The 27,656-nt window shown below is 42.4% G+C and overlaps 1 protein-coding gene across 2 annotated transcripts in view; it reads right to left on the reverse strand.

Annotated features, from left to right (window-relative positions):
- Positions 1 to 1,090: 1,090 nt before the first annotated feature.
- LOC109921178 (rho GTPase-activating protein 22-like) overlaps positions 1,091 to 27,656 on the reverse strand; it is a 286,087-nt gene continuing 259,521 nt past the window's right edge. For both annotated transcript variants that reach the window (XM_048616436.1, XM_048616435.1), the window contains 6 exons: positions 22,297 to 22,504; positions 20,302 to 20,434; positions 19,336 to 19,409; positions 17,417 to 17,538; positions 11,757 to 12,669; positions 1,091 to 3,051 (listed from right to left, as the gene is read on the reverse strand). In XM_048616436.1, coding sequence (XP_048472393.1) covers positions 2,826 to 3,051; positions 11,757 to 12,669; positions 17,417 to 17,538; positions 19,336 to 19,409; positions 20,302 to 20,434; positions 22,297 to 22,504 — 1,676 coding nt within the window. In that variant the 3' untranslated portion in view covers positions 1,091 to 2,825. The remainder of the gene's footprint in view (positions 3,052 to 11,756; positions 12,670 to 17,416; positions 17,539 to 19,335; positions 19,410 to 20,301; positions 20,435 to 22,296; positions 22,505 to 27,656) is intronic.

Below are 27,656 nucleotides of genomic sequence, written 5' to 3' on the forward strand. Positions count from 1 at the left end.
TGACTATATAATCTGCACTATAACTCTATGGTTGGCAAATGTGCAAGAGGCTTGAAACATGCTGGTTATGTTAAGTCTGAATAAATCAAAAGCCATTTTCTCAGGAGTGAAAATAGGTGGCTAATGCACCTGTTGTTCTCTGGCCATGGTTTGGAATATGGTTTTCTTTTACTGATGTGAAAATTTGCTGGAAACAGGAAAACACAGACTCTCCCACAATAAAAGGAATTGTGCCAAAGATGTCTCATGTCTAAGAAGTGCATTATCATTTTGATGCAAGTCTGCGGTACGCAGAATTCAGCAGGATGGTGGGAGCAGCTGTAAAGTACACTGAAATGTTGGGTGACAGTGACTATGCTAGAAGCCATTCCAAAAATTTGATTTAGGAGTTAACACACCAGCACAACAAGGTTGCAATATAGGGATGAGTCTTGTCTCCGGAGAGTTCAAAATGGTAGCCAATGTATTATGACAAGGAGTGTTAAAACATCGTTCCACATAGAATTAACTTAATTAGAATTTGAGTGTTGGTCTGTATTTTGAACACAATCCTCCAACCTACCAAGTGAAATGTGATAGTTCTCTCAAACTAGTTCATATCCTCTGTGAGTGAGCCATTCTATGTCATGCCTGCTGCACAATCATCATCAGACATAGATGAACTGGTGTTCGCTTGAAACCCTAATACTGTAAAGGATTCAGAGTTATGCATTTCATTTCAGATTATCTGCCTTGTGACTTACCTGTGGGATATTTATTGTGCTTGGCAGTTGGCAATTTATACTATAAATACAGACCTCCTTGCCCTTCAGATCTGCAGCCCTTGCTTCGTAGAAGCCCTACAGGCCATTCGGCCCATCGCGTCCATGCTGACCTTGTAAACAGCATCCCACCCTATCCATGTAAACCCTGCATTTCCCATGGCTAATCCAACTAGCCTGCCAATCCCTGGACACTATGGGGCAATTTAGCATGGCCAATCTACCTCACCTGCACGTCTTTGGACTGTGGGAGGAAATGGGAGTACCCAGAGGAAACCCATGGAGACACGGGGAGAATGTGCAAACTCCACACAGACCGTCAATCGGAGGAGGAATCAAACCCGGGTCCCTGGTGCTGTGAGGCAGCAGTGCTAACCACTGAGCCACCGTGCCTCCCCAAGATTAACTAAGTAGAACAGAAGACAGAAATGAGAAAATCATTACACTGGGCATTTATCTCCTGAGTTTTCTACCTCATTATAATATCCTGCATGCATGTTGTCACCTTTGACCTGGCTAGGTCAGTGGCTGTGAAAGGAGATGGGAGAACGTTACAAACATTGCCTTAATTTTAAAAGATTAATATTTACTTTTGGTTTGCAGTACATGCAATCAGGAGTTTGTGCTCAGCAGTGAGGAATATTAAGCTGATTTTTTTTTTGTTTTGTTTCGCTTCAAAATCCCTATCACTTTTATTTCAAATTTCTACACGGCTTGAAGACACAATCTATTTATTTATTTATTGTCGACTGGATAAACTGGAATTGCTCTGGTGAGATGTAAATTGCAGTGATATTCCTGCAGCTTTTAGGGGCCAGAAATCCAGCACAATTGTTCTTAGCGTGAACAAATGAGACAAGAAAACAAAGAGTGGCAATTTTAGATATTTTTAATCAATCTGTTCAGATGTGTTATGACCTGCCTCTGCAGCAGGTAGGACTTGAACCCAGTCCTTTGTGGCACAGTGGTAGCATCACTACCTCCAAGCCAAGAGCCCCATAGCAGGACAGGTTTTATGATGCTGAATTCGTGCATCATTTCACAAAGGCTTTCTCATGACTGACTGACTGAGATAGTCCTTCGTTTCAATTCTTAGCCCAGTCAACCTGTCTCCTAATCACTTCCTTCCTCTCTCAATTCCTGCCTCTACAGATTGGGCTCAATCTCAACTTCTCATCAGTTTCTCTCAAGGCCAAGTGACATCAGCTTCTCACTCTCAAACACTTTCAGATAACATTGCACACAAATCAAATTTGGTGAATTTATGTGAGAGTTTGTGCCTCTAGGAGGCAGACTTACACAACATACCTAGTGCAGAATACACTTAAAGTTCCAGTACAATTTGCCAGACTTAAGTACTTTTCAGATTAATTTCTAATCTTTTATGGCCAACAGAGAACTAACTGCCACGTCAACTTGGCATTCAAGTGGCAGTAATGATAAATTCGTAATTTCCGCACATCCATTGAAGGGTTTTGACATTATGGAACAGGTAATATAATTCAGGTTTACTATTGGTCCAGTCTGTCTTAAACTGGTACTTTTTAAAAGTAACAAGTTGCTCGATTTAGATATAAACTTGATACTGTGGGCCCTAAAAACCGTGAAGGACTGACCGACTTGGCCTTGTATTCAGCCCTGTCCAGTCTGATTGTTTGTGCAAATATCATTTGAGACGTTATTTCGAGTCCACCCAAAATATGAGAGCACACAAACGCAACTCCTGCCAGGCCTGTTGGACCAAGGGAGTAGGCCTCCCCAATCAGATTACACCACTCTTTCTCAGGAAAGGGTGGCACACTCTCAATCCAGAAGACAAAGCGATCACCAAAGATGCTGTTGAGGAAGTGAATATGTAAACAATCTGTGGGAGCTACAAGCCTTTCCAACATAAAGAAAAACAAGGTAGTACAAAATGGAATTATCTATTAATACTCACAATGCATTAATCCATAACATTAAAAATAAATTCATACGTTCCTTATAAAATGTCAATGAAGTGTGTAAACAGTGTCTTCATGGTCTTGCATGTTGCAGTGTTAAGAAGAGAAATGCAACATTTTGCTATTTGGGTTTGGTTTTCTTGGCTTCCAGTGTCAAGTCTCCTAGCGTGGCAAAGAAATCCTCCATCTCCTTCTGCAGAAGCAGGTTTCTCTTCTCTGCATCTTCGCGTGCCCGCTCTGCATTTCGCATCTTTATTTCAAGCATGGTGTATTTCTTCTTCCCTTGGTCCAACTCCTCTTCCAGTCTGTTTACTTGTAATCGCAGCTCTGTGCTAGACCCTTCAAGCCTGAGAAAAGGGATACAATTAACTTTTGCTGCTTTTCACATCAGATTTTTGATTCCTGAAATCTAATGTGATGCAACTTCCAAATTAACAAAGTTACCAGACTGAATGGAGTTTGCAGGAAATCCTGATTGGAGAAAAGGACCCGCGTTTTGACATTTGGAGCTAATTTTGCATTCAACAATCTTTAAACCACTGAGACGAGGCAGATGGCGGGGAAGCTGCATCATATTTAAGTAGGATGAAATCTTTGAAAGCTCCTAATCCCATATGTTCCTCATCTTAAATTTGCAATTTACCCTGTTCCTGAAGTCATGTTCCAGTTGATGGATGACTTGAGAACTAGCCTGCACCCATTTAGAGTGGCTACAAAAAAAACAAAGGTAACTTAATGAAAAACTTGTTTCACCCATCAGTGGTTAAGATCTGAAATGCTTGCTTTACAGGATGTTGCGGGCAGATTCAACTGTAGTACTCGTAGGGGAATCGGACAACTTTCTGTCTGGAGAATGTCTCTGGGTTATGGTGAAAAGGCAGGGTGGGGTTATGGTCAGAACTAGCTGAGTTACTGTTGCAGAGAGCCAGCACGCATAAAAGGGCCAAATGGCCATCACCTGCATTACAAACAAGCAGTTCCTCATCTCTCTTTTTTTCAGGCCTCTTACTTAAATTTTACCTAGACCATTTTGACATTTTCACAGTTCCTTCCTAAACTGGGCTCCCACGTAGGTGCTAACCCCGTCCCTTCACAAGTCACTTCTATTGAAGTTAATACATTTAGCAAGGAAAATGTTCAAAAGGTATCTTTTGGAGGTGCAGAGAAACAAATGCAGAGCCAGCAGAGACATTTGGAAGACTGTCTAAGGCATTGGGCAAGTTAGTTAATTTTGAAGACGACAGGTAGCATTTGGTAAAGAATTCTAAAGTGTTTGAGACCCAGATGACTGAAGAAATGCCCTGCGACTGTTAGAAAAGTAAGGGAGGATGCTCAAATTGTCGAATCACTAGGAATTGCGTTTATGCATGGTGATCAGCAGCAGCTTTAGATGAACCAAAGTTTCCACAGGGGTAGCGATTAGGAGACTAACCAGTCCAGCAACATCGACCTGAATTTATCTAGTGCCTTTCATGGAGTAAAATGTGACAAGACACCGTTACTGTCCAGGAGATGAAGATTTAAGAATAGCTGACTAATTTAGAGGTGGCAATAATTTGATCACGTCAATGAAGATTTTGTCTTAACGGTAGCAAAGAACTTTACAAAACTGTAGGCACTGTGAATTGCTTTAATTTTTAACAAAAATCTCTGTAATCTCATGCAAAGACTAAGAGGTGTGTGTTATGTACAATTCTTAATAGATTGCACAGTTTCCCTTACAAACTGAGAAATTGCCAAGGTGGTTACGATAATCTTTCCTCACTGACCTATTTCTTCCTTTTTAAATTATTTTGAACTTAATTAGTACTTCATAAATTTTGGCTTCTCAGCCAAATCTCTCCCTTCCTCAATTTTAACTTTTTTAAAAAAGAATTGCTTCAAGATTTTGAAATTTAAACTTGTCAACACGACTTCATTTCCTGATTTCCCATTTTTTTTTTTTTGCACTGTTCTTTTCATTTTTAGTTCTGTATGTGTAAATTGGTCTTCTTAAACCGGTTTGTCAATAAAACTGAATACTTAGAAGTTTCTGTATTTTCCAGGCTAAATTTTGGGGAATTAGGCTTAAATTTCATTCGTGTGTATCAATAAGCACAGCTTGAAATGAGCTCTTGGTGCACGGGGGGGGGGGGGGGGGGGGGGGGCCACCTCAGTCTCAGAGTACGGGATTGAAGACAGATGAAGATTCTGCCCCCCCAGGGCAGTGAATCTGTGGCATTCATTACTTCTAGTGGTTGTTGAGGCTGAGTTGGTAAGTACATTTTAAAGATTAGATAGATATTTAATTAGGGAATCAAAAAGGTTATAGGGATAAGGCAGGAAAATGAAGTTGACGATGATTAAATCAGTCCATCATTGAATGATGGAGTGACTCTATGGTCTACTTCTGCTCCTATATCTTATTCTTAAGGCTTATGGTCTCATAACCTTAATCCCTAACAAGTGTACCACCCAAAACAGGAACAAAGTTATTACATTTTGATTAAGGAAACCATACGTACGTGACAGGAACATAGAAAAATATGTATGGCATAGGAGGAAGTCATATTTTCTCATTTTGTCTGTCAAAACTTTTGGCAGGAATAATTGGGGAAAAGAAAGCAGAGTATTGTTTAAATACAGGATAACTACAGAACGCTGAGGAATCTGGGTCTTCAAGTGCATGAGTCGCAGAAGTGTGTGCACGTATAGCAAGTGATTAAAAAGGAAAATGGAATGCTAACATTTATGGTGAGGAATTGAACATAAAAGGTAAAGAGTGAGATGTTGCTGGGGAAACTCCAGCAATTTCTGCTTCTGTTTTGGATTTCCAGCATCCACATTTCTTTTCAGGTTTTTTTTTCCCTATATAAAGGAAAGGTTATGTTTCAGTTGCACAGAGCTTTGATGACATCACTTTCAAATATCTTGTGCAGTTTTGGTCTCCTTAATTCAGAAAGGATGTAAATGCAGTAGGGTTTATCTGAGAAGGTTCACTCAATTTGAGACCTGGAATGAGCAGGTCCTCTTGAGGAAAGATTAAAAAGGCTGGGTTTGTTTTCACTGGGATTTTAGAGAGGGAGGGCGATTTTGATTTAAGTTGAAAAGATCCTTAATGGTCTTGACAAGGTGGATGTGGAAAGGACGTTTCTTGTGGGTGATTAAGTCTGGAAACAGTGCATAGTTTTAAATTTGGGACAAATTTAAGGCAGAGACTGTCTGCTTCAGAAGACAGTGGAAGTGGGGTCACTGAATATTTTTAAGGCAAATTCTTGTTAGGCAGGGGAACCTAAGGTTATCAGGGGGGATGTGGAATTCAGAACACAAATGATCTTCTTGAATCTCAGAGCAGATCTGATAAGCTGAATAGCCTACTTCCATTCCTAATCTGTAAGTCAAGTAATAAGAAACAGATCTATGCACTTCTAGAGCTAAAACAAACTAGTGCATAAATTAAGGATAGTCCTGAAGCAAACCAGGTACTACAGCCACATCACCTTCCTTAGCACCTGCCTACGGAACCAGATCATCCCCCAATGGACTACAATCCACATTCAGGCCTTCCCAATTTGGCCCCAACCGTGACAATATCTACACTCATGGTATTGAGATCCTTCAGAAGCGTTTCTCCCTGCGACTCCTGAAACACACACTTGCAGCAATGCGCCGGCATCGCCAGGCACTACAATCAAGCCTACCCCAGCTCAGAGGCTCCCTCTCCCAGACTTGCAAAGGACCTCTCCTGTTTTTTATTCTTCGTAGGATCCACAACCTGAACTCTCAATTCTACTCAGCTTTATTGGACACTAAAAACCGTAAGTACAGTAAACTTACTGGTGCCTACCACCCAAAACGGGCTTCCTCCACCCCCCCAAATCCCCAGCCGTACCCAGGACCTTCCCCACAATGGGCCCGCCGCCATTGGCCATGAGGCCACTATCGGAGAACCCTCAGATGACGTCACATCCGCCACCGCCGGGTTCCCCACTTCCGGGACAGCAAACACCATCGCTGCCGTTGCCACCGACACTGAAGTCGCGACCACCCTCACCGCTAGTGCCGCCACCTACCCTGCTCCTTCTACCTCCGACGCCGCTCCGCCCATCACTGATGCGGACGCAACTCCGCCCACAGCCAGCAGCTCCAGAGCAGACAGCAGCACCCAACCCTGCCGAGTATTCACCATCCTCCCAGACCTACCCCTTACTGAGGACGAACGGTCAGTCCTCAGTAAAGGGCTCACCTTTGTCCCCCTCCACCCACAGATCAACGAATACCGCTCACGCTTGGACATAGAGCAGTTTTTCCGCCGCCTCCGCCTCCACGCTTACTTCTTCAACCGTGAACCTAACCCTCCCTCTACTGGCCCCTTCTCCTGCTTCCAAGGAAGGGTCTAGGCCCGAAACGTCAGCCTCTCTGCTCCTATGATGCTGCTTGGCCTGCTGTGTTCATCCAGCCCTGCACCTTGTTGTCTCAGTGCATAAATTAAGATGGACAGTCAAAGGTGACACTGAGGAAAGCAAAAAATGCAGAGAAAGACAGAATTGCAGAAAGGTTAATGAAGCGGTTGATGTCTTGGCATCACTAAATGAGGGTGCACACAAATGGATTTTCCACAAAAAAATCTGTTCCAGTGATCGTTGCTTGTGCTGGTTTACCTCAGTAAGGTACGAATGCAGTCAGTCATTATTATGAGGATCCCAAGACAAAGAAACAAAAATATATGACCCGTTGGCATACACACGGGGTTCAAGCAAGTTAGGAGAGAAATAGCAAAGATGGTGACAGATTTTGATTAAAGTAGGCTGCCTTTAGTCTTCATTAATGTTGGAAATAAAAAATGTTAAGCCTCAATTGGCAGACCCGAGGCAATTTGGTCTCTGACTCTGATAACAGTTAGGACAGAGACAAACATTGTTTGTAGGAGGTGGGAGATGATGGCTGATTGGCTACACCCTGATAAGTGAAATAGCAACTTCACTTACTGGGAAAGTGACCTTAGACTGTGTAGAACTAGCAGATACATGTTCAGGCAGAGACAATCTTTGCTTTGTTTTGTCAATTCTAGACGTTAAACATAGTTGAACAGGGAACATCCATCCTGCCAAAGCCAAGCACTTTTAAAACATTTTGATCAGAATTCTGAGGGCATCATGTCCCAGATAAGCCAGTCTGCTCTTCAAATGACATCCACCTGTTTTGTTTTGAACAAGTGTTATTTGATAACAAATATGTAAGCGGACTCTTGCTGTCTTTCCACTCCCTAACTCTGGTGTCAAGGCTAAGCACCTGCACTGCATCTCCAACCAAGATTAGCTCATTAGGCTCAGTCTGAGGATTGAGCAATCCTTTTCTACGTCACCTATTCCTGGCAATGATAATTATTCCTCAATGATTTGAGTTTAAGAAGTACATGCAGAGAAGGTGGGCAAAGAATAGGCTGACAGCATAGAAGGTAGTAAAGTGTGAGGTTATCCACTTTGGTAGGAAGAACAGGAAAGCAGAAAGTTATTTAAATGAAGAGGGACTGCAGAATAACGCAGTCTAGAAGTTCTCCTGCATGAATCAAAATGGTTAGCGGGTACCCTGAAGACAAATGGAATGCTGGCCTTCATTGCAAGGGAGCAGGAGCAGGTAAAACAGTACAGGACATTGGTAGAGCAACAGTCAGTAATGCGTAAGGAATGTGCTTGCATTGTAGGATGTTCCAGTTGGATTTTTAATTTCCAAGATGACAAGATTCACGCAATTGGCCATGAATTGTTGGCATTTAGTAGAATGAAAGATGATCTTGATGAACAGGGCTAATGAGGTGAATGCTCGGAATGCTCCACCATGATGAGGAGGTAGTCTAGAACTGGGCTGGAGAGGGGGTGGGGGAAGCGCAATGTTTCCCAATAAGGTGGAGGTTAGGGATGTATTCTCTGAGAATTGTTGGTCGTCAGAATGGTGTATCACAAACCAGTGGAGGCTGGATCACTGAGTATATGCAAGGACGATTCTGAGTCAGACTGATTTTTTTTTTTTTTTTTTTTTTTTTTTTTGAGGGGAGTCGAGGGCCATAGGCTCCAGGCAGGACAGTGTAGATCGAGGCCGTGATCAGATCAGACACTATCATAATCGAATGGTACAGCAAACTCAAGGGGCTCCTGTCATACATCAAAGAGCCCTTAATGTGAAGACGTGTCCCCTGGTTTTAGATTCCTGCCTTTTCTTGGGGGTAGGGGGAGGTGTGTGGAGGGGATATCAGTCAGCATCTACCCTGTCAGAAGTTCTTAGAATGTACGTTTCAATAATGTCACCTTGCATTAAGCCATAAAACACGAGCAGAATCAGGCTACTCGGCCCATTGGGACTGCTCCACCATTCAGTCATGGCTGATACATTTCTCAACCCCCATTCTCCTGTCTTCTACCCATTACTCTTGGTCCCCATTCTTCTAAAATCCAATGAGTGTAGACCCAAACTGCTTAATCTTTCCTCACAAGACAAGCCCTTTATGCCAGGAATCTATCTAATAATGGATATCTGACATTTCAGATGTAGTCTGAGCTGACACTTCATTGTCCAAAGTATGACTTTCTGGATGAATCAGGTACAGTAGCATCAATACACTTTTTTTCATGAGTATAAGAACATTCTGAATGGAAGCAATGATCGACAGTCACAGTATTCTGCAGAGTTTGGGTGTTCCCACCTCACAGGTGGTTCTGACATTGCCTCAGAGACATTGTGACACAGAATGTTGAACACAACCTTACAAATACCTAATCTCTAAAACCAGGAAAACGCCCCATCAAATAATTTCCACATCCAGTATGCAATTAGATAGTTTACAAATCTCTTGTTGCTTTTATGGTAACATAAATGCCAAAATCTCCTACAGTGCCAAACCAAAAAAATCTTCATTATTGCATGCTTTACTGGAAATGGCCAGGAAACTGATATACTGCAGACAGCTCAAGTCCATAAAAACTTTCTTCTTTAAAAGAAAGCCATGCCCTTCCTGGAAACATGCTTATTTGAAGATCCTGATATTTATTTAGATTGCTCAGAGCACTTTAGATGATTAGTCAGTCAGTCACTCAGCTGCTTTGTTTATCATCATTAATTAGGCTGAAACCTTTCGTTCTCCGTGTCCTGGTGGCAGAATGGAAATGCCTGATAACACCTGTTGAAGATGTTGCCTATGTTTTGTCTGTCTGGATTCATAAAGCTCCCCTTGAAGCAAATATAGTTGTCTTGAGGAAACCTAGCTAAATCCCACTTAAACATCTCCAGCCAAATTGGAAATTTTTTTTCAAATTACATATTATTGAAGATCAAAGGGAGCAAATTGAGGTATGGACTAGAGTCTGGACAATCGAGATTTAGGCAAGTTTACAAAAAGGTGGAATGAGAGAAGTTTGAACAGAAATGGAGATAGTAAGAACTGCTGATGCTGGAGTCAGAGATAACACAGTGTGGAGCTGGAGGGACACAGCAGGCCAGGCAGCATTGGAGGAGCAGGAAAGCTGACGTTGAAGGTTCTCGACCAGAAACGCCAGCTTTCCTGCTCTTCTGATGCTACCTGGCCTGCTGTGTATACATCCAGCTGTACAATTTGTTATCTTGAACAGAACTGGAATTTTTTTTTCCTTTATTCATTCACAGAATGAGGGCATCACTGGCTACAGTAGCAATTGCCAAGAGAGCAGTTAAGAGTCAAATACATTGCTGTGGGTCTGGAGTCACATGTAGGCCAGACCAGGTAAGGATGGCAGTTTCCTTCCCTGAAGGACATTAGGTGAATCAGATGAGTTTTTCCTGATAATGGACAATGGATTCATGGTCAACACTAGGTTCTTAATTCCAGGTACTTATTGAATTCAAATTACACCATCTGCTGTGGTGGGATTCGAACCTGGGGTCCCCAGAACGTTCTCTGGGTCACTGGATTAGCAGGCCTAGTGGTATTATGGCTGGACATCGCCTCCCCTCTGAACTGGAGGAAAAGGCAGAAATGAGCCATTCAGGTTTTGATGCAATTGCCACAATTAGCATTTGAGATAACCACATCCAGCATAATCTGCTCACAAAGAGCAGGATTCTTATGAGGTGAAGGCTGTATCAATTTAAAATGAACAACAATATTAAGATTTCCAAATTTCAATTTAAATTATCAAGAAACATTTTAAAATATACTACACTGTGAGGTTTGAGTATCGTCTATGATTCCTAATGAGGGATTGAGATGTTGCAGATTTAGCACACACTTATAGAAAACAGTAAGTATTTGACCTTCTCACTGAGACATTGCAGCAACCCTGTACCCACTGCAAATGCAGTTAGGTAACAGCTGATATTTTTTAAAAACCTGCCTGATGATATCTATATTAATCCCAGTAATCATTGGGGAAACTGGTTGGGACCCATCAGGCTTAACAGAAGAATCCATACACTGTGGAAGCAGGCCATTCGGCCCACTGAGTCCACACCAACTCTCTGAAGAGCATCCCATTCAGACCCACCCTCTATTCCTGCATTTCCTGTGGCTAATCAACTTAACCTACACATCCCTGGACACTACAGGGCAATTTAGCATGGCCAATCCACCCAACCCACGCAGCTTTGGACTGTGGGAGGAAACCAGAGCATCCGGAGGAAACCCACACAGACACGGGGAGAATGTACAAACTGCACACAGACAGGCGCCCGAGGGTGGAATTGAACCCGGGTACATTGCTGTGAGGCAGCAATGCTAACCACTGTGCCACCCCAATGCATTACATAGCCTGATTCCAATTGGGGATGAAAAATACATGCTGGAATTCCAGCATATGGAAAAGCTATGTGCATATGTACAATAAGTGTTTTCAAATGTGCAGTTCCAGGATGCAGGCATATTTTATATCCAGCTCCTTGCTTGGATTTTGTACATCCTAATTAAACAGCAAGTGCAAAACCACATTTTTTTAACCAACTGCCCTCCATGCGTTCTACTTATGCCTAATTCTAATGCTGAACTCTAACCTGGTTTCTTGCAAAGCAGTTATGCATGTAACTCGAGGGTTATGTGTCTTGTTATCACCTTTTAATCCTGGTTTCGTACTCTGCCCTTTGTTTGGTCAGTTCTGACTTGAGCTCTGTGATCAGACTTTGAAGTGCTTTCGAACACGTGACAGAGTCATTTGATGCAGTAACCAAGTCACTGTTCTCGCTGCAGCTCATGCTGCTGATGCACACATCAAACTGCTCGATCCTATTGTCAGTCTCCACCTTCTGCATTTCGTCCCTTGGCTGGGTCACCTGCACAGGCCAGTCTGCCTTCGTGCAGTTGAGCACCGAAGAATCACTCTCACGGCAAACTGCGGAGCTACTGGAATCAACTACTGAAATCTCACAGGATGACGTTGACCATGCGGTACTAGCAATGCTCTGCCTGTCCCCGACACTCAAGGAAAGGCTTGAGGATGGGACATTGTCGTATGTCGACAGGCGGGATGACACTGTTTCTTTGACTCTGTCCCCGGAGGAAGTCCTTCTGTGTCCTCGGAGTGACGATAATCCATTCATGAGCCAATTCCCGCTGGCTGTTAAGTGAGGAATATCTAAAGTCGAACCACTTAGTTTAGTATTGCTGGACCGTCCCCCAGTCTGTTTAAATGAATATTTCCACCCAGGGAGGGTCTGAAGTCTTCTGCTTGGGCTGGTGCTTGTAGGAACCTGTTTGTCGGTTTGTTCCTGAGTTGCGTTTTTGGACACAGTCACAGGAGTGCTGATGTTCACGTCCAGTGAGGTTGCGCTGTTGCAGAAGCTGCCCACTTGGTTATTGTCAGTCCTTGTCTCTCCACACTCCTCTTCGGACACCCACTCCACCAGACAGCGTTTACCCACCGACGTCACTTCAAGCTGAGGGGTCAGTGGGTCACTGCGGCTAACGGGGAAAAGTCTGTCATGTTCGCTGATCAACACAGTCATTAGATGCTGCACCAGAGACGTACCTGTTTGTGGAGGGAAGAAAAATAGATGACTTGCATCGTCTCTACTCAATAGAAATGTCAGCTCAGTTCTTGAGCAAGCACCCTTTGCTCTAAAAGCTAAGTAAAGCATTTGAGAAATTATTCTGAAGTGATAAAAGGGTTAATAATTCTGCACTTTGAATGGGAGTCCACTTTACAGCACACAAGGGGTGGCGAATTGTAACAATACCATTCTTCAAGCATATCTTCCCCCTTGAGAGTAAAGAATATGTATCAGTACTTGATGGTACCCATTAACACCATCTCTACTATCCTATCCAAATGGATCTGCTAAACTTTATTTACCAGGATAAATCTTGAAATTGAACTATACCGTTCCTGCTTTCCTATCTTTTGTTCACAAAGTTAATGCGTGCTGGGAGTGCAATGAGAGTAGTACTCCACAGTACCAAACCCAGCTCACCATTCTATGCCAGCTGATGCAATGAATGCCAATGTGATCACTGTTGCCCCTTTCATGAGATATGTACAAATGCAGATTTTTTTTTGAGTTTGTCTTCCTTCCCGCCCTTAAGGGCACAGAAATCAGTCTCCCACCCAACGAAGCACTGACTGACAGTTACAAAATCAGCATCCCGGATGAGCTGTACCCCAGGCTAATGGGGGAAGGGAGGAGTTATCAGGAACCTGGGCAATAATTTTCAAATCCTGTCTGGCCATAGATGAGGTGCTAGAGGACTGTCAACAATTCCCCATTATTGAAATAGGGAAGAAGAGAGTGATCAGGAAATCACAGGCCGGTCAGTCTAACCTTGGTGATGGGGAAGTTGATAGATAAATTATGTCCCTCAGAATTCTATCTGCACTTCAAGAGACACACATGAATCACTGATAGGCATGTTTGACATCAAATTTTTTGAGGTAACTGGGAGTGTTGATGAGGGTAATGCATTTGATGTAGTTTGCAAGGACTTTAGAAAGGCTTTTGAGAAGAAACCTCATTGCCTTCAATCCCGTTGGTCTGCCAAGTGGCACATTGGATCCAAAGTTGGTTAACAGGCAGGGATTGGTGCTAGAGCCTTTGTTGTACTTGGTGTAAATTAATGATTTGGATTTAAAATATAGGATCAATGACCAAGAAGATTGTGGATAACATGAAGATTATTTGAGTGGTAAGTAGAAAGGCGAATGAAGACTAAACTGCATCAATGGACTGGTTAGGTGGGCAGAGCTGTGGCAAGTGGAATTTAACTCCGAATTTTGACAGAACGTATGAGGGGAGGGCCATCAAGGCAAGGGATTACATGGTGACTGGCGAAACCCTAGATCAGAGGGACCTTGGTGTGCATTTTTACAGATAGCTGAAGATTGCAGGGCGGCTAGAAAAGCTGGTTCAGAAGGAAAATGGAATACTTGCCTTTATTAGCTGAAGCACAGAATACGAAAGCAAATAAATTATGCTGGAACTGTATATAACACTAGTTAGGCCACAACTGGAGTACTACACGGCATGTAGTTCTGGTCACCACTTTGCGCTAGAGACGGTGCAGAGGAGATTTACGAGGATACTGCCAGGGTTGGAGGGTCTAAGATATGAGGAAAGAATGGATAGGCTGGTTATTTTTCTTAGAGCAGCAAAGGTTGGGAAGTGACTTGATCGTAGGGCAAAGATAGGATAGATGGGAAGGCACCTCTTCCATTAACGGAGCGGTCAATAACCAGGGGCCATAGATTTAAGGTTAGAGGTGGAAGGCTATCAGTGAGTTGAGAAATGTTTTCACGAAAGATGATGGGAGTCTGAAATTCACCGCCTGAAAAGGGTAATTGAGTCAAAAACTCTAGACACACTTAAGCTGTATTTAGATGTTGACTTATGTTGCCATAGCTTCAGGGCCTTAGGCTAAGAGCTGAAAAATGGGATTAGCGTAGTCCGATCTTTGCCTGGCCCAGGCATGATGGGCTAAATGGCTTCTTCTGTACTGTAAACGTTTCAGAAAGTGACATTGGGAGCAAGTTATTGGTTGACGTCACGCTGCAACATTAACACATGAAACATTTAGGGCCTAGAATTTCAGCATGATGATGGAATCTGAATGTAAAATATTGAGATTACTTTAAACACAATTGAGTTGCACTCATTAGCACTTGAGATCATATTTCCATGCGCTTTTGACACCCCAGTTAGAAACGCAAATTTCGACTAACTGGGCCTATTGTACCTCAAGGACAATTGAGTACTGTATAGACAGTTAAAAACCAAAAGAACTGTGGATGCTGTAAATCAGAAACAGCTGGAAAAGCTCAGCATCTGTGGAGAGAAGCCAGAGTGGATGTTTCAGGTCTGGTGACCCATCCTCAGAAATGAGTATGGACAGTAATTGTTGGCCTAATCAACAACACCCACATCCCATGAAAGAGTTAAAAAGGTCTGTCTCACATACTGATGAGATAATTGCTATAAAATATTTTCAATTTCAGACAATTGATCTGCACAAGTTGCAGTTAGCTGGAATTAATGACTGACTGACTTGTTCAGTGGCAGCAAGGACTGGAACAAATATTTAATTTTAAATTCAGTTATCCCCAGGCCTGATTGGCCATAACACAGTGAATAATTGATTATAAGTGGTGACATTGTGTGACTGTGCACTAATTCATGGGAGTTTTGACATTTGGACATTTGTTAATAGGCTTCAGCAAAAATGTTGGTAATATCACATTGTTCAGCATATTCTGGAGAAATTTTAATGATTGGGCAGCAGGAATTTGGGTACATTTAAAAGACAAATCAAATTTGGGACTTGGACCCTCTCAATCTGAATGAGAGGGTGATGCTGTTATGTTAAATTCACACAAAGACAGATTCGCAGACTGGTAATTCGCAAGGCCCAAGGGTTTTAATCCAAAATTGCTTCTCTTGATTGATGCACTTGTACCATTCGGGATCAGAACGTTTGGACTCATCACACAGCTGTTGGGTCTGGCAAAATTTTCAGTGAATACAAACTTACAAACTCCACAACATAGCTGACCACAGTGACAGAAATGGCAGCACCAACAAATGCTAGTAAGCTGTTGTGGCAGAGATGGGTTTTTGGGGAAGCAGACCAAAGCTGCCCAGGCCAGGACCAGCTGAAAGGGAAGAGGCACACAGACTCTGTTTTTAGGGGACAGGTTCTACAGCATAGAAATGAGAGGTTTTTTTTTAAAACCATGTGACCCAATGGTCATGCCCTATTGATTCCACTTCTCAAAGCTAAAAACAATTCAGCCTTAAATCAGTTGTGATTGAACAGTGGCAATATTGTAGCCATCACACTATGCTGCATAGCTACGTAAAATCTAGCAGTTACCTTCAAGAAAATTTATTGGTTTCCTGAAGATATTAATGTTGTTTGATGGTTAAGTTCAGTATGTGTGGCATTGAGCAGGAGGAATAGGAACAAGTCCATCTGGCCCGTGGAATATAGGTTCAGCAGTAGGCCATCCAGGCCACTAAGCATTCTCCACCATTCAATTAGATCAATATTGTTCTGTACCTTAACTACATTATTCTTTCATGGGATGTGAATGGCCTGTCAAGGTCAGCATTTAAAGCTTGTTCCTAATTGTCGTTGAAATGAATGGCTTGCTGGGTCACCTCAGAGGACCATCAACCAGATGACTGTAGCTGGCCAGTGACGTGTTGGCCAGACCAGGTAAAGACAATAGATTTCCTTCCCTAAAAGTACATTAGTGAACCAGTTGAATTTTTAAGACAATCTATGACTGTTTCATGGACACCACTAGCGTTCAACTCCAGATTTTTTATTAATTACATTTAAGTTCCACATGCTGTTGTGATGAGATTGGCATCCTTATTCCAAAACATGACCCAGGGCCTCTGGACTACTTCACCTTACCATTACACACTCAAACAACCTCACCCAACCCCTGTCGCCATATTCCCGGATACCGTCCCCAATCTGTTATCAGTTCTTCAAGTTCAAGTCAGTTACTTTGCATTTGTCTGTCACTATGACTTGCTTGGCTCTGGGTGTCCTCAACAAGTGGGTGAGTTGAATGATACACCACTGAAGTTCAGCAAAATAGAAGTATGTTTGAAGCTGCAGCAACCATTTTCAATAACAGATTGGCAGGAAGCCCTTAGCTATGATGCTGAATTTACACTGTCAATTGGATATTTAGAGGAGCATTGAGTGTCCTTTGCTGCATGTTTTTTTTAATTTGTTTCCCGCCCTTCATCTGCAAAACCAAGTCAATGCTTAAAGTTCAGAAAGAACAATGGTATGATCTATTCTTCATAGTCTCAGAGGACCATAGGGCTACTCTTTCAATAGAGAGATGACAGAGCTTTACTCTATCCAACAGCACCCTGTCCTTGGAGTGTTTGACAGGGATAGTGGCGAGGAGACTTTACTCTGCATCCAATTTGATGGTGTTGATGTCCTGGGAATGTTTGATGGGGACAGTGTGGACGAAGCTTTACTTTCAGTTTAAAAGAGGGAATTTAACATTCAGTCTAAAAGAGTAGAGCGAGATGATTGGCAGTGAGTTTAACGTAAGGATCATGACGTCTCGGGCGAGGAGAGAGTTTGAAAAGGTGGACTATGTTGTTAGTGTTACTCTGTTATTACAAACCAACCACTTCTAATTGGCAGGACAGATGAACCTGGCTAGCCTGCTAAGTACTAGCCAATGGAGACATTTCATGAAAAAAATGTTTACAATTAATGATCAATGACAGTAATTAAGTCAATTCACACACCTTCCATAATAGTTACAGGGTCTTCCAGTTTTGGACGCAAAATATTTGGCCCAAAGACAGTTGCGAGGTTTTGGACACTCATTTTGTTAACACTTGAATATGACTGAACTTCATCAAGGAACCTACAGATAATATGACAAATATTGAGTTATTCAAAATACATTACAAATCTATAAAGATGTACCTGTGCCTAATTGCAGCATGCACACGAGCTCACCCAGTGACAATTCCCCATATTGCTCACAATTAAAGGCTTTTCTTTTGGTTTGCTTGGACTATTCAGCTGTGAGTGGCAATAAAGCAATCTGCCGATTTGACAGTTTGGGACGTACTAACTGCATGTGCAGCTATTCCCCCGGAGGTAACGTATTTCCCTTGATCCAAATGCAAAAGATCACAGCATAGAAATACCCATTTCTTGCCAAACCGATGCCTGTAGATTTGGAGTGACTGGGTTATGGTCAGTGTGGTAAAGTAGGGCAAAAGAAATGGCAAGGACACAGTGAATAAAAACTGAAAAGAAACACTACACTTTTAAAACAAAACCCTAGAAATCACAGCACATATGGAGACAGATTGTTTTTCTATTCAACAACCTTCCATCACATATTCTGTACGTGCAAACTACTGTTAATATAACTACAAGAAATTCCCACTCTGACATTTCACATCACTCTCCATCTATAGGTATGATGAAGATGTGACACAATCTACCGGAAGTTAAACATCTCCACGCAAGTGGCAATCAAATAAGTCTGCAACTTCAAATATTTGATGTTCTGTCTTGCAACTCTGTTCCAAATAGGTCTTAAATGTGGCAAATTGTTTTGTCATGTGCCATCAACTCACCGCACACAAAAAAAACAGATTTCTAATTCCATTTCAATAATTGGAGAAGTGAAAATGTTTTTATATTGTATAGTGGTTCACAGAATGCTCACCAGCTCAACTGGCAGAGCATCAGACTGTTAATCTCAGAGTCATGGGTTTGGGCCCCACACTGGGCACTTTCATTCTGAAACTGTACCACTAGCTGTGTGAATTTGCTCAAACTGAATCTCAGCTCCTTCCCTAACCCACAATCTCGAAGCGAGAGCGTGGGGTTCAGCTGGATTGAAATTTTACATCTCCCTTGGTCTCCTCATGAGGGCCGTGATCAACTGCGTTTATAATACAGGGAGGAGAACCTGTCCATCACCTCTGACAGAGGCAGCAAAGGGCGTATGCACAGACTACCAGGCAGCTGGTGTTGGTGACATGGTCGTGCCAACTGTAAAGAAAAGGTAGCCAGAGCTCAGGAGAAAGATGTACCCAGCAGTAGTGTGATACAGCAAGACAGTATACCAGAGAAAAGAGAGGGTGTTTCTCTACTTTGAAGACAGTGATAGTTAATAACAAAGGAGATATGGGCATGGTGGCTCAGTGGTTAGCCCTCCCGCTTCACAATGCCAGGAACCCAGGTTCAATTCCACCCTTGGGCAACTGTCTGTGTGGAGTTTGCACATTCTCACCAAATCTGCGTGGGTTTCCTCCCACAGTCCAAAGATGTGCAGGTTAGGTGGATTGGTCATGGGGAATTGCCCATAGTGTCCAGGGATGTAGAGGGTTACAGAGATGGGGGACATCTGGGTGTGGACTCGATGGGCTGAATAGCCTGCTTCCATGCTGTAGGGATTCGAAATGAAGGGCTCTGTTTCCAAGGAATAAGTAGATCTGTAGCCCAGGATTGCTTTAAATGCTGGATGCATCACATAAGAATTGTAAACATTTCCTGCAACGAATAGCTGTACGATTCAATAAATATTTTTATCCCGGGGGAAAGAAATGTCAACGATGGCTTTAATGGCACACAAAAGGTTACGTCGCTGCACTTGACCACCCATCTAATCCACGTAGACTTGTGATAGCACAAAACCCACCTGCAGATATATTTCAGGAGATTGTAATTGGCCTGAGGCAGATTAGTGACCTGCTTGATCAGTTCCTGGACACCCTGAGTAAAAAGAATTAGATTATTAATTCTCATTCTGGTTAGTGCAGAATACTTGGTGATTTTAACCTGACCTGCCCACAGTGAATATCAGGCAGTTAAAATCACTCCATTTACATTTCTGCCCTAGAGGGTTCTTCTGGTGCAATGGTACCTCTGAGCCAAGAGACCCACATTTGAAGTCCCTCCTGCTCCCGAGATGCGTAATGATATTTCTCAACTGGTTGATGGGAAAATATCTACTGTGCTGCCCCAGAGCCACCAGAAGGTACCTACAACCATCTCAGGCAACTGCTTAAAGGATCATTTTTAAATGTAATCTGTCACCTCCTCATGTCGTCCAACCATTGTGAAATTTAATTCAAATCCAGTTATGCGACATGTTCTAGTGCTTGCATTGGAACTTACATGAAGCATAAGGACATCACTTATTTAGGCAGCTCCTTTACTCCTTTGTGCTCAAAGGCAAGAGAATGCTTCAAAACCTGTTGAGAGCATCTAGAGACCAGGATCTGACTCTTCATCAATCTATACCTAGCAGAAGCATTTGTTGCTTCTTGAAATAGACTTTGCATACGGTGTTGAGTGTAACTATCTCCTGATAGAGCCTGTACCTCCTGCTTACAAATTATAGTGGACAGCTTGAATCATTTACTTCTATCTTGCTCAGTTTTGGCTTTTAAGTGGTATAGTGTAGCGAATTTACTGAAAGTAACAGCAGGCAGATGGGACTAATTTAGTTTGGGACTATGTTCGGCATGGACTGGCTGGACCGAAGGGTCTGTTTCTGTGCTGTATGACTCTATAATACGGAATAATCCAATCTCTGAGAATGCTGGCAACCAGGATGTTATGTGTTCAGTACAATACGTGGTAACACTCTGGGTAGACGTACCTCTTCTTGATCCTTAGCCAACAGTTGTGCACATGACAGGAAGTCTTCATACTTGGCAAATGGAATCACTGGCTCAGGTAACTCTCTCAGGTACAGCTTCAGCAAGGATGCAACCGTGTGGACATCAGTGTTCCTGCAAAAACAAATTGTGAAACGTCTGATTCCCAGTTATTGCAGCTGACCGTGATTTATGAGCATTTGTTGTCAGACTTCCAGCAGTAGTTTATCAAGTGTTTTATGAACCAGCAAAAGGCTAATTTCGCTTCATGACTGTCCATACAAGACATCTGCTTCATGGTGTGGACAAGGAATATTAAAATTTGTACTAATTCTGAACCACAAAGCTTTAGTGATCACTGTAGAAAAAGAATCAAAATTAAACAGTCTGAATAATTCCATTTTGCTATTAGGCGTATGAATAGCACATTTCTTTGAGACCATCAAGTTTTGAGTTCTGTAGAGCTGTGAGAATTTGAGAAAAGGAACCAGGTTCGATGAGAAGTTAAGGAGGTGAGGGGTGACACAAGATGCTGCCTGGCCGCTGTGTTCCTCCAGCTCCATACTGTGTTGTCTCTGGCTCCAGCATCTGCAGTTCTTGCTATCTCTAGGTAAGGGGTGATCTATCAAAACAAAAAAAGCCTTCTTCAGCCCTGTTCTTATGTTTCATTCCATGTGCATTTCTACTTAGAAAGTGCAGCTCCAACAACACTCAAGAAGCTTGATGGTCTCCGGGCTTAATTGGCACCACATCCATAAACATCCACTCCCTCCACCACTCATGCTCAGTATCAGCAGTATGTCATACCTTCAAATGCACGACAGAAATTCACCAAGGTTCCTTAGACAAACCTACAACCAATCACCTTCCAAATCTACAACCGTAGCCATGTAGAAGGACAAGGGCAGCAGATACACGGGAACGCTACCATCTGAAAGTTTCCCTCCAAGCCACTGACCATCCCTGACTTGGGAAATATATCACCATTCCTTCAGTGTTGCTGGGTCAAAATCCTGAAACTCCTTCCCTAAGGGCATTCTGAGTCTACATTCACCAAATGGGCTGCTGCAGTTTGAGGTGGTAGCTCAAAATCACCTTCTCCAGGGCAATTCATGATGGGCAATAAATGTTAGCCCACCCAGGAATGTTCACATCCCACTAATGAATTCTAAAGAAATAGAAGATTGACCCGATGTAAATCAGCAGAATCTGGATTTCAATCAGGCAAAAGCTGGCTAGTTGTCAAACCAATCAAATGGCAGTTTAATTGTGCCTGTATAGGCAATAGTCTGTTTCCTGACACTCCCACTAACTGGATAGCATGCTCCCTCATCTGTAGCCGACTGAAGGTCATGAGCCTTAGCTCCCAGTGGAAATGAAGCAGCCTTGAATTGATGGAGGGTTTTCAATCATCTCACACTAGGCTGGATTCAATCCAAAACAGTGTCTGATGTACATATTTCTCAAACTAGTACAATTGCAAACTACAAAGCAGTTTAAACTTGCAAATTGCAATGGAACTAGAGGGACCATAGTGGAAAGAAAAGAGGAAAGATATTCCATTTGAAAATGACCATGCGTACAAAGTTCTGATGAGTAGGATGTAGTGCATTAATTAATTTCAGTACAAAAAGGTCAGATAGATAATGAGGGCAATGAAAATATGAACAAATCTGCAGTTAGGAGAGACAATGTTGAATTTGAAATTAATATGTACCAGCATTTCTAGTGTACAATTTGTGATTTCTTTTATTCTACAGAAACCCTCTGACAACAATGCATTCCAGGAAGAATTAGTTCTCCATGCCATCATTTGGCAATGATGATTAGCTATAGAAGTGGTTGCGCAATACCGCAACACACGAAGAATAATGTGGGATTTCAGTTCGACAGCCATTTGAGTAAAGCATTAAACTATTGCTTATTAAATTAGCCTTGAGAGGTTTGAGCGTTCAAGTCATGGAAGTTGAAATAATCAAAATTTCAGCACACATTACCTGTCAAATAGAGGTTTTTCTCCACAATCAAAAGAATCCTGGAGTTCTTTGACCAGGTTGGCTTGCCCGGGCATGCGGAATAAGCCCTCTTCAGTGAGGCCATGCTCTCTGATAAAGTCCACACACTGTTCGACTAATAAGGGAGCAAGCCGCTTTCCAAACTTCCGCTCGTATTGGACCGTATCTTCCAAACGCTGTCCAAATATACCTGAAAATAAATCGGAATTCCAGCTGTGATTTCCCTCGGCACAGACTTCAATACAAAGTCTCTGATTGATAGTGAATGCTTTCAAAATCAGTGCAGTGAGCTGAAACACTATCAGAAGTTAAAAAGGAGGCAACTCAAAACACTTTAATTACAACGTGGTGGATCAATTTAAAAAGCCGCAGGTTTGTCAAAGAAAAAAATCTTTCTTCTTCGTGTGGGTTTTTCAAAAGATAACTTCAAACACTTCCTTTCCACTCAACATTAGTCGGTACAATCCCAGACACTGCTCCCTTATCTCTCTTTCACAGCTGGGAAGAATACAGAAGAAAAGAACATAAGAATAGTTGATCATTTCAAACCTACAGTCCTCAGCCACAACTCCTTGCCTTTTTTGATACAGTACAGATCTGGTGTGTGCTCTCTCAACTCCACTCCTGACCTAGAAGTGTAGCAAAGTTGAGGATACAACGTCACAAGGAAACATAAAAATGCAATAGAGAGTTTTCTGAAGAAGGGTCTAGGCTCGAAATGTCAGCTTTCCTGCTCCTCTGATGCTGCTTGGCCTGCTGTATTCATCCAACTCCACACCTTGTTATCTCTACAAAAATGCAATACACAGTTTTTGATATTTTCAGAATAAATAAGTATTTGATAGCATCAACGTTGTTGCAATTCTGTGACCTCTGGCTTGTGGTGGATTCACTGACCTTAAGGACAAGTGGGGATAGGCAATAAACAATGGACTTGCTAGCAATACTCTCATCCCACAAACAAGAAATGTGTTCTACATAGAGTCATACAGCACAGAAATAGACCCTGCGGTCCAACTCGTCCATGCCGACCAGGTATCCCAAACTTAACTAGTCCCATTTGCCCTACATTTGATCCATATCCCTCTAAACCTTTCCAAATTCATGTACCTGTTCAAATGTCTTTTAAATGTTCCAACTGTACCCACCTCTAACACTTCCTCTTGCAGCTCATTCCATATATGCACCATCCTCTCTGTGGAAAATGTTGCCTCACAGTCACTTTTAAATCTTTCCCCTCTTACCTTAAATCTTTGCACTCCAGTTTTGGACTCTCCTACCCTTGGGAACAGACCTTGGCTATTCACCTTATCAAACCCCTAATAATTTTATAAATCTCAATAAGGTCACCCCTCAGCCTCTGACCCTCCAGGGAAAGAAAATTTCCAGTCTATTCAGCATCTCCTTATAACTCGAACCTTCAAGTCCAGGCACCTTTTTCAGTTTAATAACATCCTTCCTACAGCAGAGCAACCAGAATTGTACGCAGTATTCCAAAAGTGGCCTCACTTATGTCATGTACAGCCACAACATGACTTCCCAACTCCTATACTCAATGCAATGGCTAATGAAAGCAAGTGTGCCAAATGCCTTCTTCACTACCCTGACTATTTTTGACACCACCTTCTAGGAACTACGAACCTACACCACTAAGTTCAACAACACTCCCCAGGGCACTAAAATTAATTTGAGAGTCCTGCCCTGGTTTGTCTTACCAAAATGCAACCACTCACATTTATCTAAATTAAACTCCATCTGCCACTTCTCGGCCCGTCTGATCAAGATCTCTTTGTATTCTTAGATAACCTTCTTCACTCTCCACTATACCACCAATTTTGGTGTCATCTGCAAGCTTGTAAACCTATATTCTCACCCAAATCGTTGATATAAATGACAAACAACTGTGGACCCAGCACCAATCCTTGCAGCAACTGCTGGTCATAGGCCTCTATTCCAATAAACAACCCTACACCACCACCCTCTTGTCTCCTACCATCAAGCTATACAGTGATCCTGGGTTGGATTAGGTCCATTAACTACACTTTCTGTTTCTGATTGCTATCCACTGAGTCTTTAATAATGCCCATATGGAACATGATCACACTTGATAGTGATGTCCGATTCCAGTCAAATAACATGATTATTTCAGATAAGTTTTCAGGCATGGTACGGGGAGGGTCACAAGTCCCTGTGTAAATGTATCCCACCAGGTGGCAGCGTGTTGGGGAGTGGATAGAATCATTGATGGGAGAAATGTCTTGAGAAAGAGCTTGCTTACACTTGTCCAGCTTAAAACAAAAGCGAGTCTAATGATGACTGTGAAACCATTGTAGATTGTTGTTAAATCCCATCTGATTCACTACTGTCCTTTTAGGGAAGGAAACCGTCATCCTTATCTGACCGACATATGACTCTAGACCCACAGTAATGTGGCTGACTCAAATTGCCCTCTGGTAAGCAGGGATGGGCATCAAATGCTGGCACTGCCATCAACGCCAACATCGCATAAATGAATTTTAAAAAGTAAGTGATCAGTGATGAGTGTCTGGGTCAAACCTGAAAGTAAACGTAAATGACAGCAGGGGTCAAAAGGTGTTCTCTCTCTCTCTCTCTCTCCTTTCTCGTTCCCATTTGCCATATGAATGTAGAAAGATATATATTTGAGGAAAGTATAGCACTGAAGCAGTTTAGTCCATGAGCTAAGTTAAATAAGGAGCTTGTCCACAGTATGCTACAGTCTGTTCAAACATGAACTAAATGGCCCATTTAGTTTAGGTAGTCATGCAGTAAAAAGCACTTTTCTAATCTCCCCAGTGCCTCTCTCAGTAAGTGGCAATGCAAGTTAAAAAAAAATCATTAGAATGTGCAAACAAAGAGCAGGGATTTATTCCTAGAGATATAACATTGAAAAGCAGAAGTTGTGTCAAATTTATGCAGGGCCTTAATTAGACAGCATTTTCATTATTCTGGTATCCCCTTTGCTAAAACAAAAACAAGAACTGAAGAAGAGATAACACAGTGTGGACCTGGAGGAGCACAGCAGGCCAGGCAGCATCAGAGGAGCAGGAAAGTTGATGTTTTAGGTCAGGACCCTTCTTCAGAAATGAGGAAGGGGGGAAAGGGAGCTCTGACATAAACTGAAGAAGGTGAGAGAAGAATTACAAGGACGATAACGGAACAGAGAGGGTACACATCGGGGATGAGTGAACAACCTGGACCCCTTCTCTATGGGGATCTTATACAGTCGTTAGAATTATGAAGAGGATCAGTCAGGGAGATGTAAAGAAGGCAATTCCTTATGAAATCATCCTAAGCTGCAGCAATAAACGTAGATAGTTACAAAATATCTCTATGAAAGTAATTCAGGAGAATCTTCTTTACCTGGAGAGTGATGAGAAGGTAGAACACTCTAACTTTGGATTAGTTCCAGCCAATAGCATAGTTGGATTTAAGGAGAAGCCAAATGAATACATGAGGGAGATAGGAAGAGAAGGATTTGCTGAGTAGATTAGAGATGAAAGGTGGAAAGAGGCTCATGTGAAGCATAGACACTGGCCACGTGCCCTGTTTGTGTAGCAACAGTTACACTGTGCCTTAGATGTCACGTTTTATCCTATTGTCTGTGGAGAGCTGTCTCTATGGTTCTGGGTTAATGAGGACAGAAACAAGATGCTTACACCTGATCTCCGGTACGTGTTCACTGGGTGAGGAGATACTCGGATTTAAATGTGGTTCTCAAGACAGAATTGCTCAGTCATCAGCTGGCCTCTCACTACTGGTAGGAAAAGGTCAGAAGTCACACGACACCAGGTTATAGTCCAACAGGTTTATTTGGAATCACAAGCTTCTGTAGCGCTGCTCCTTCATCAGGTGAAGTTAAGAGAATCACACAGGCACAGAATTTATAGGCAGAGAGATTAAAAGATCACACAAATGGTGGGAGTGGAGTGTCACCAGGCTGAGTAATAGGTCTCTGCAGGTGATCAAAAGTGTCAGACGGTGTGAGTAAAGTGTCAAAGTGAAGTGATGGCCTATAATCTGATGAATTGAGGCAGAGAGATAATTGCAAAAAAATTTTAAAGTGAGACAAACCAAATGGCTAGAATAACACGATAGGTATAACAGTCGCATGCCAAGGGTCTAACCAAAGTAATAAGTAATTCAAAACTGTACAAATTAATTAAGGTAGTGAGTTCATAACAAGTTAGCAAAGAAATGGTGTCAAAACAGGAGAGTAAGGGAGATGTTACAGATGCAGAACAGTGTAGTGGGGTTACATGTAGCACGACATGAACCCAAGATCACAGGTGAATCAAGTTCTGTACCCAAGAAGATGGACTATCAGTTTCTGCTCTGATTCTTCTGCTTGTGATTTCAAATAATCCTATTGGACTACAATCTGGTGTCGTGACTTCTGACCTCGTCCACCCCTGTCCAACACCAGCACCGCCACACACTGGTAGGAGAGCACTCACTGAACTGTATTTCAATAGATATTTGGAACTAAATATGGATGCTTCAAAGGCACATGACCAAACCAGGAGACCACAGCGTGACCAGGAATTGGTCCTCAGCCCTTCTCTACATTGTTAATGTATGTTCTCTCTGCTGAAAAGACATCCCAAGGGAAAAAATTTCTATTTTGAGTCACCGGTCTCAAAAGGGCAAGGGTCCTGGGAGATGAAATGTATTCCTGGCTCCACAGGGTTGAAAGAAAGGTTCCAAACGCATTTTTTTTCCTTTACCAGTGCTCTCTGATCACAGGAGTCTCTGAGGAATCTTGCAACAAACAGTAGGCTTGTGATTCCAAATAAACCTGTTGGACTATAACCTGGTGTCGTGTGACTTCTGACCTTTTCCTACCAGTAGTGAGAGGCCAGCTGATGACTGAGCAATTCAGTCTTGAGAATCACATTTAAATCTGAGTGTCTCCTCACCCAATGAGCACGTACTGGAGATCAGGTGTAAGCATCTTGTTTCTGTCCTTATTAGCCCAGAACCATAGAGACAACTCTCCACAGACAACAGGATAAAACAGGTGACACATGTATTGGCTTAAAACCACCTTTAGCTCACTGAATGGGATGCTGAGAAACAAAACAGGCTGTTCAAATTTAGCAGATCAACACTGACTGCCCTAATGATACATTGGAATGGTTTGCTCCTATTTTAAGCCCAAAAAAATGACTGCAACGCATAGCAATTTCTAAACCAACTCTTTTATTCTGTGGACACGTTTGGTCATTTAGCTACTCATTGGACTCTTTCAGTGCAATAACCTTTTGTTCTGAGAAAAGGGGACTGAAAAACGTACAGGCTTTACTCAGATGATCTGACAGTTC

This window comes from Rhincodon typus, chromosome 34, assembly GCF_021869965.1.
Source record: "Rhincodon typus isolate 14 chromosome 34, sRhiTyp1.1, whole genome shotgun sequence".
Taxonomy (NCBI): Eukaryota; Metazoa; Chordata; class Chondrichthyes; order Orectolobiformes; family Rhincodontidae; genus Rhincodon; species Rhincodon typus.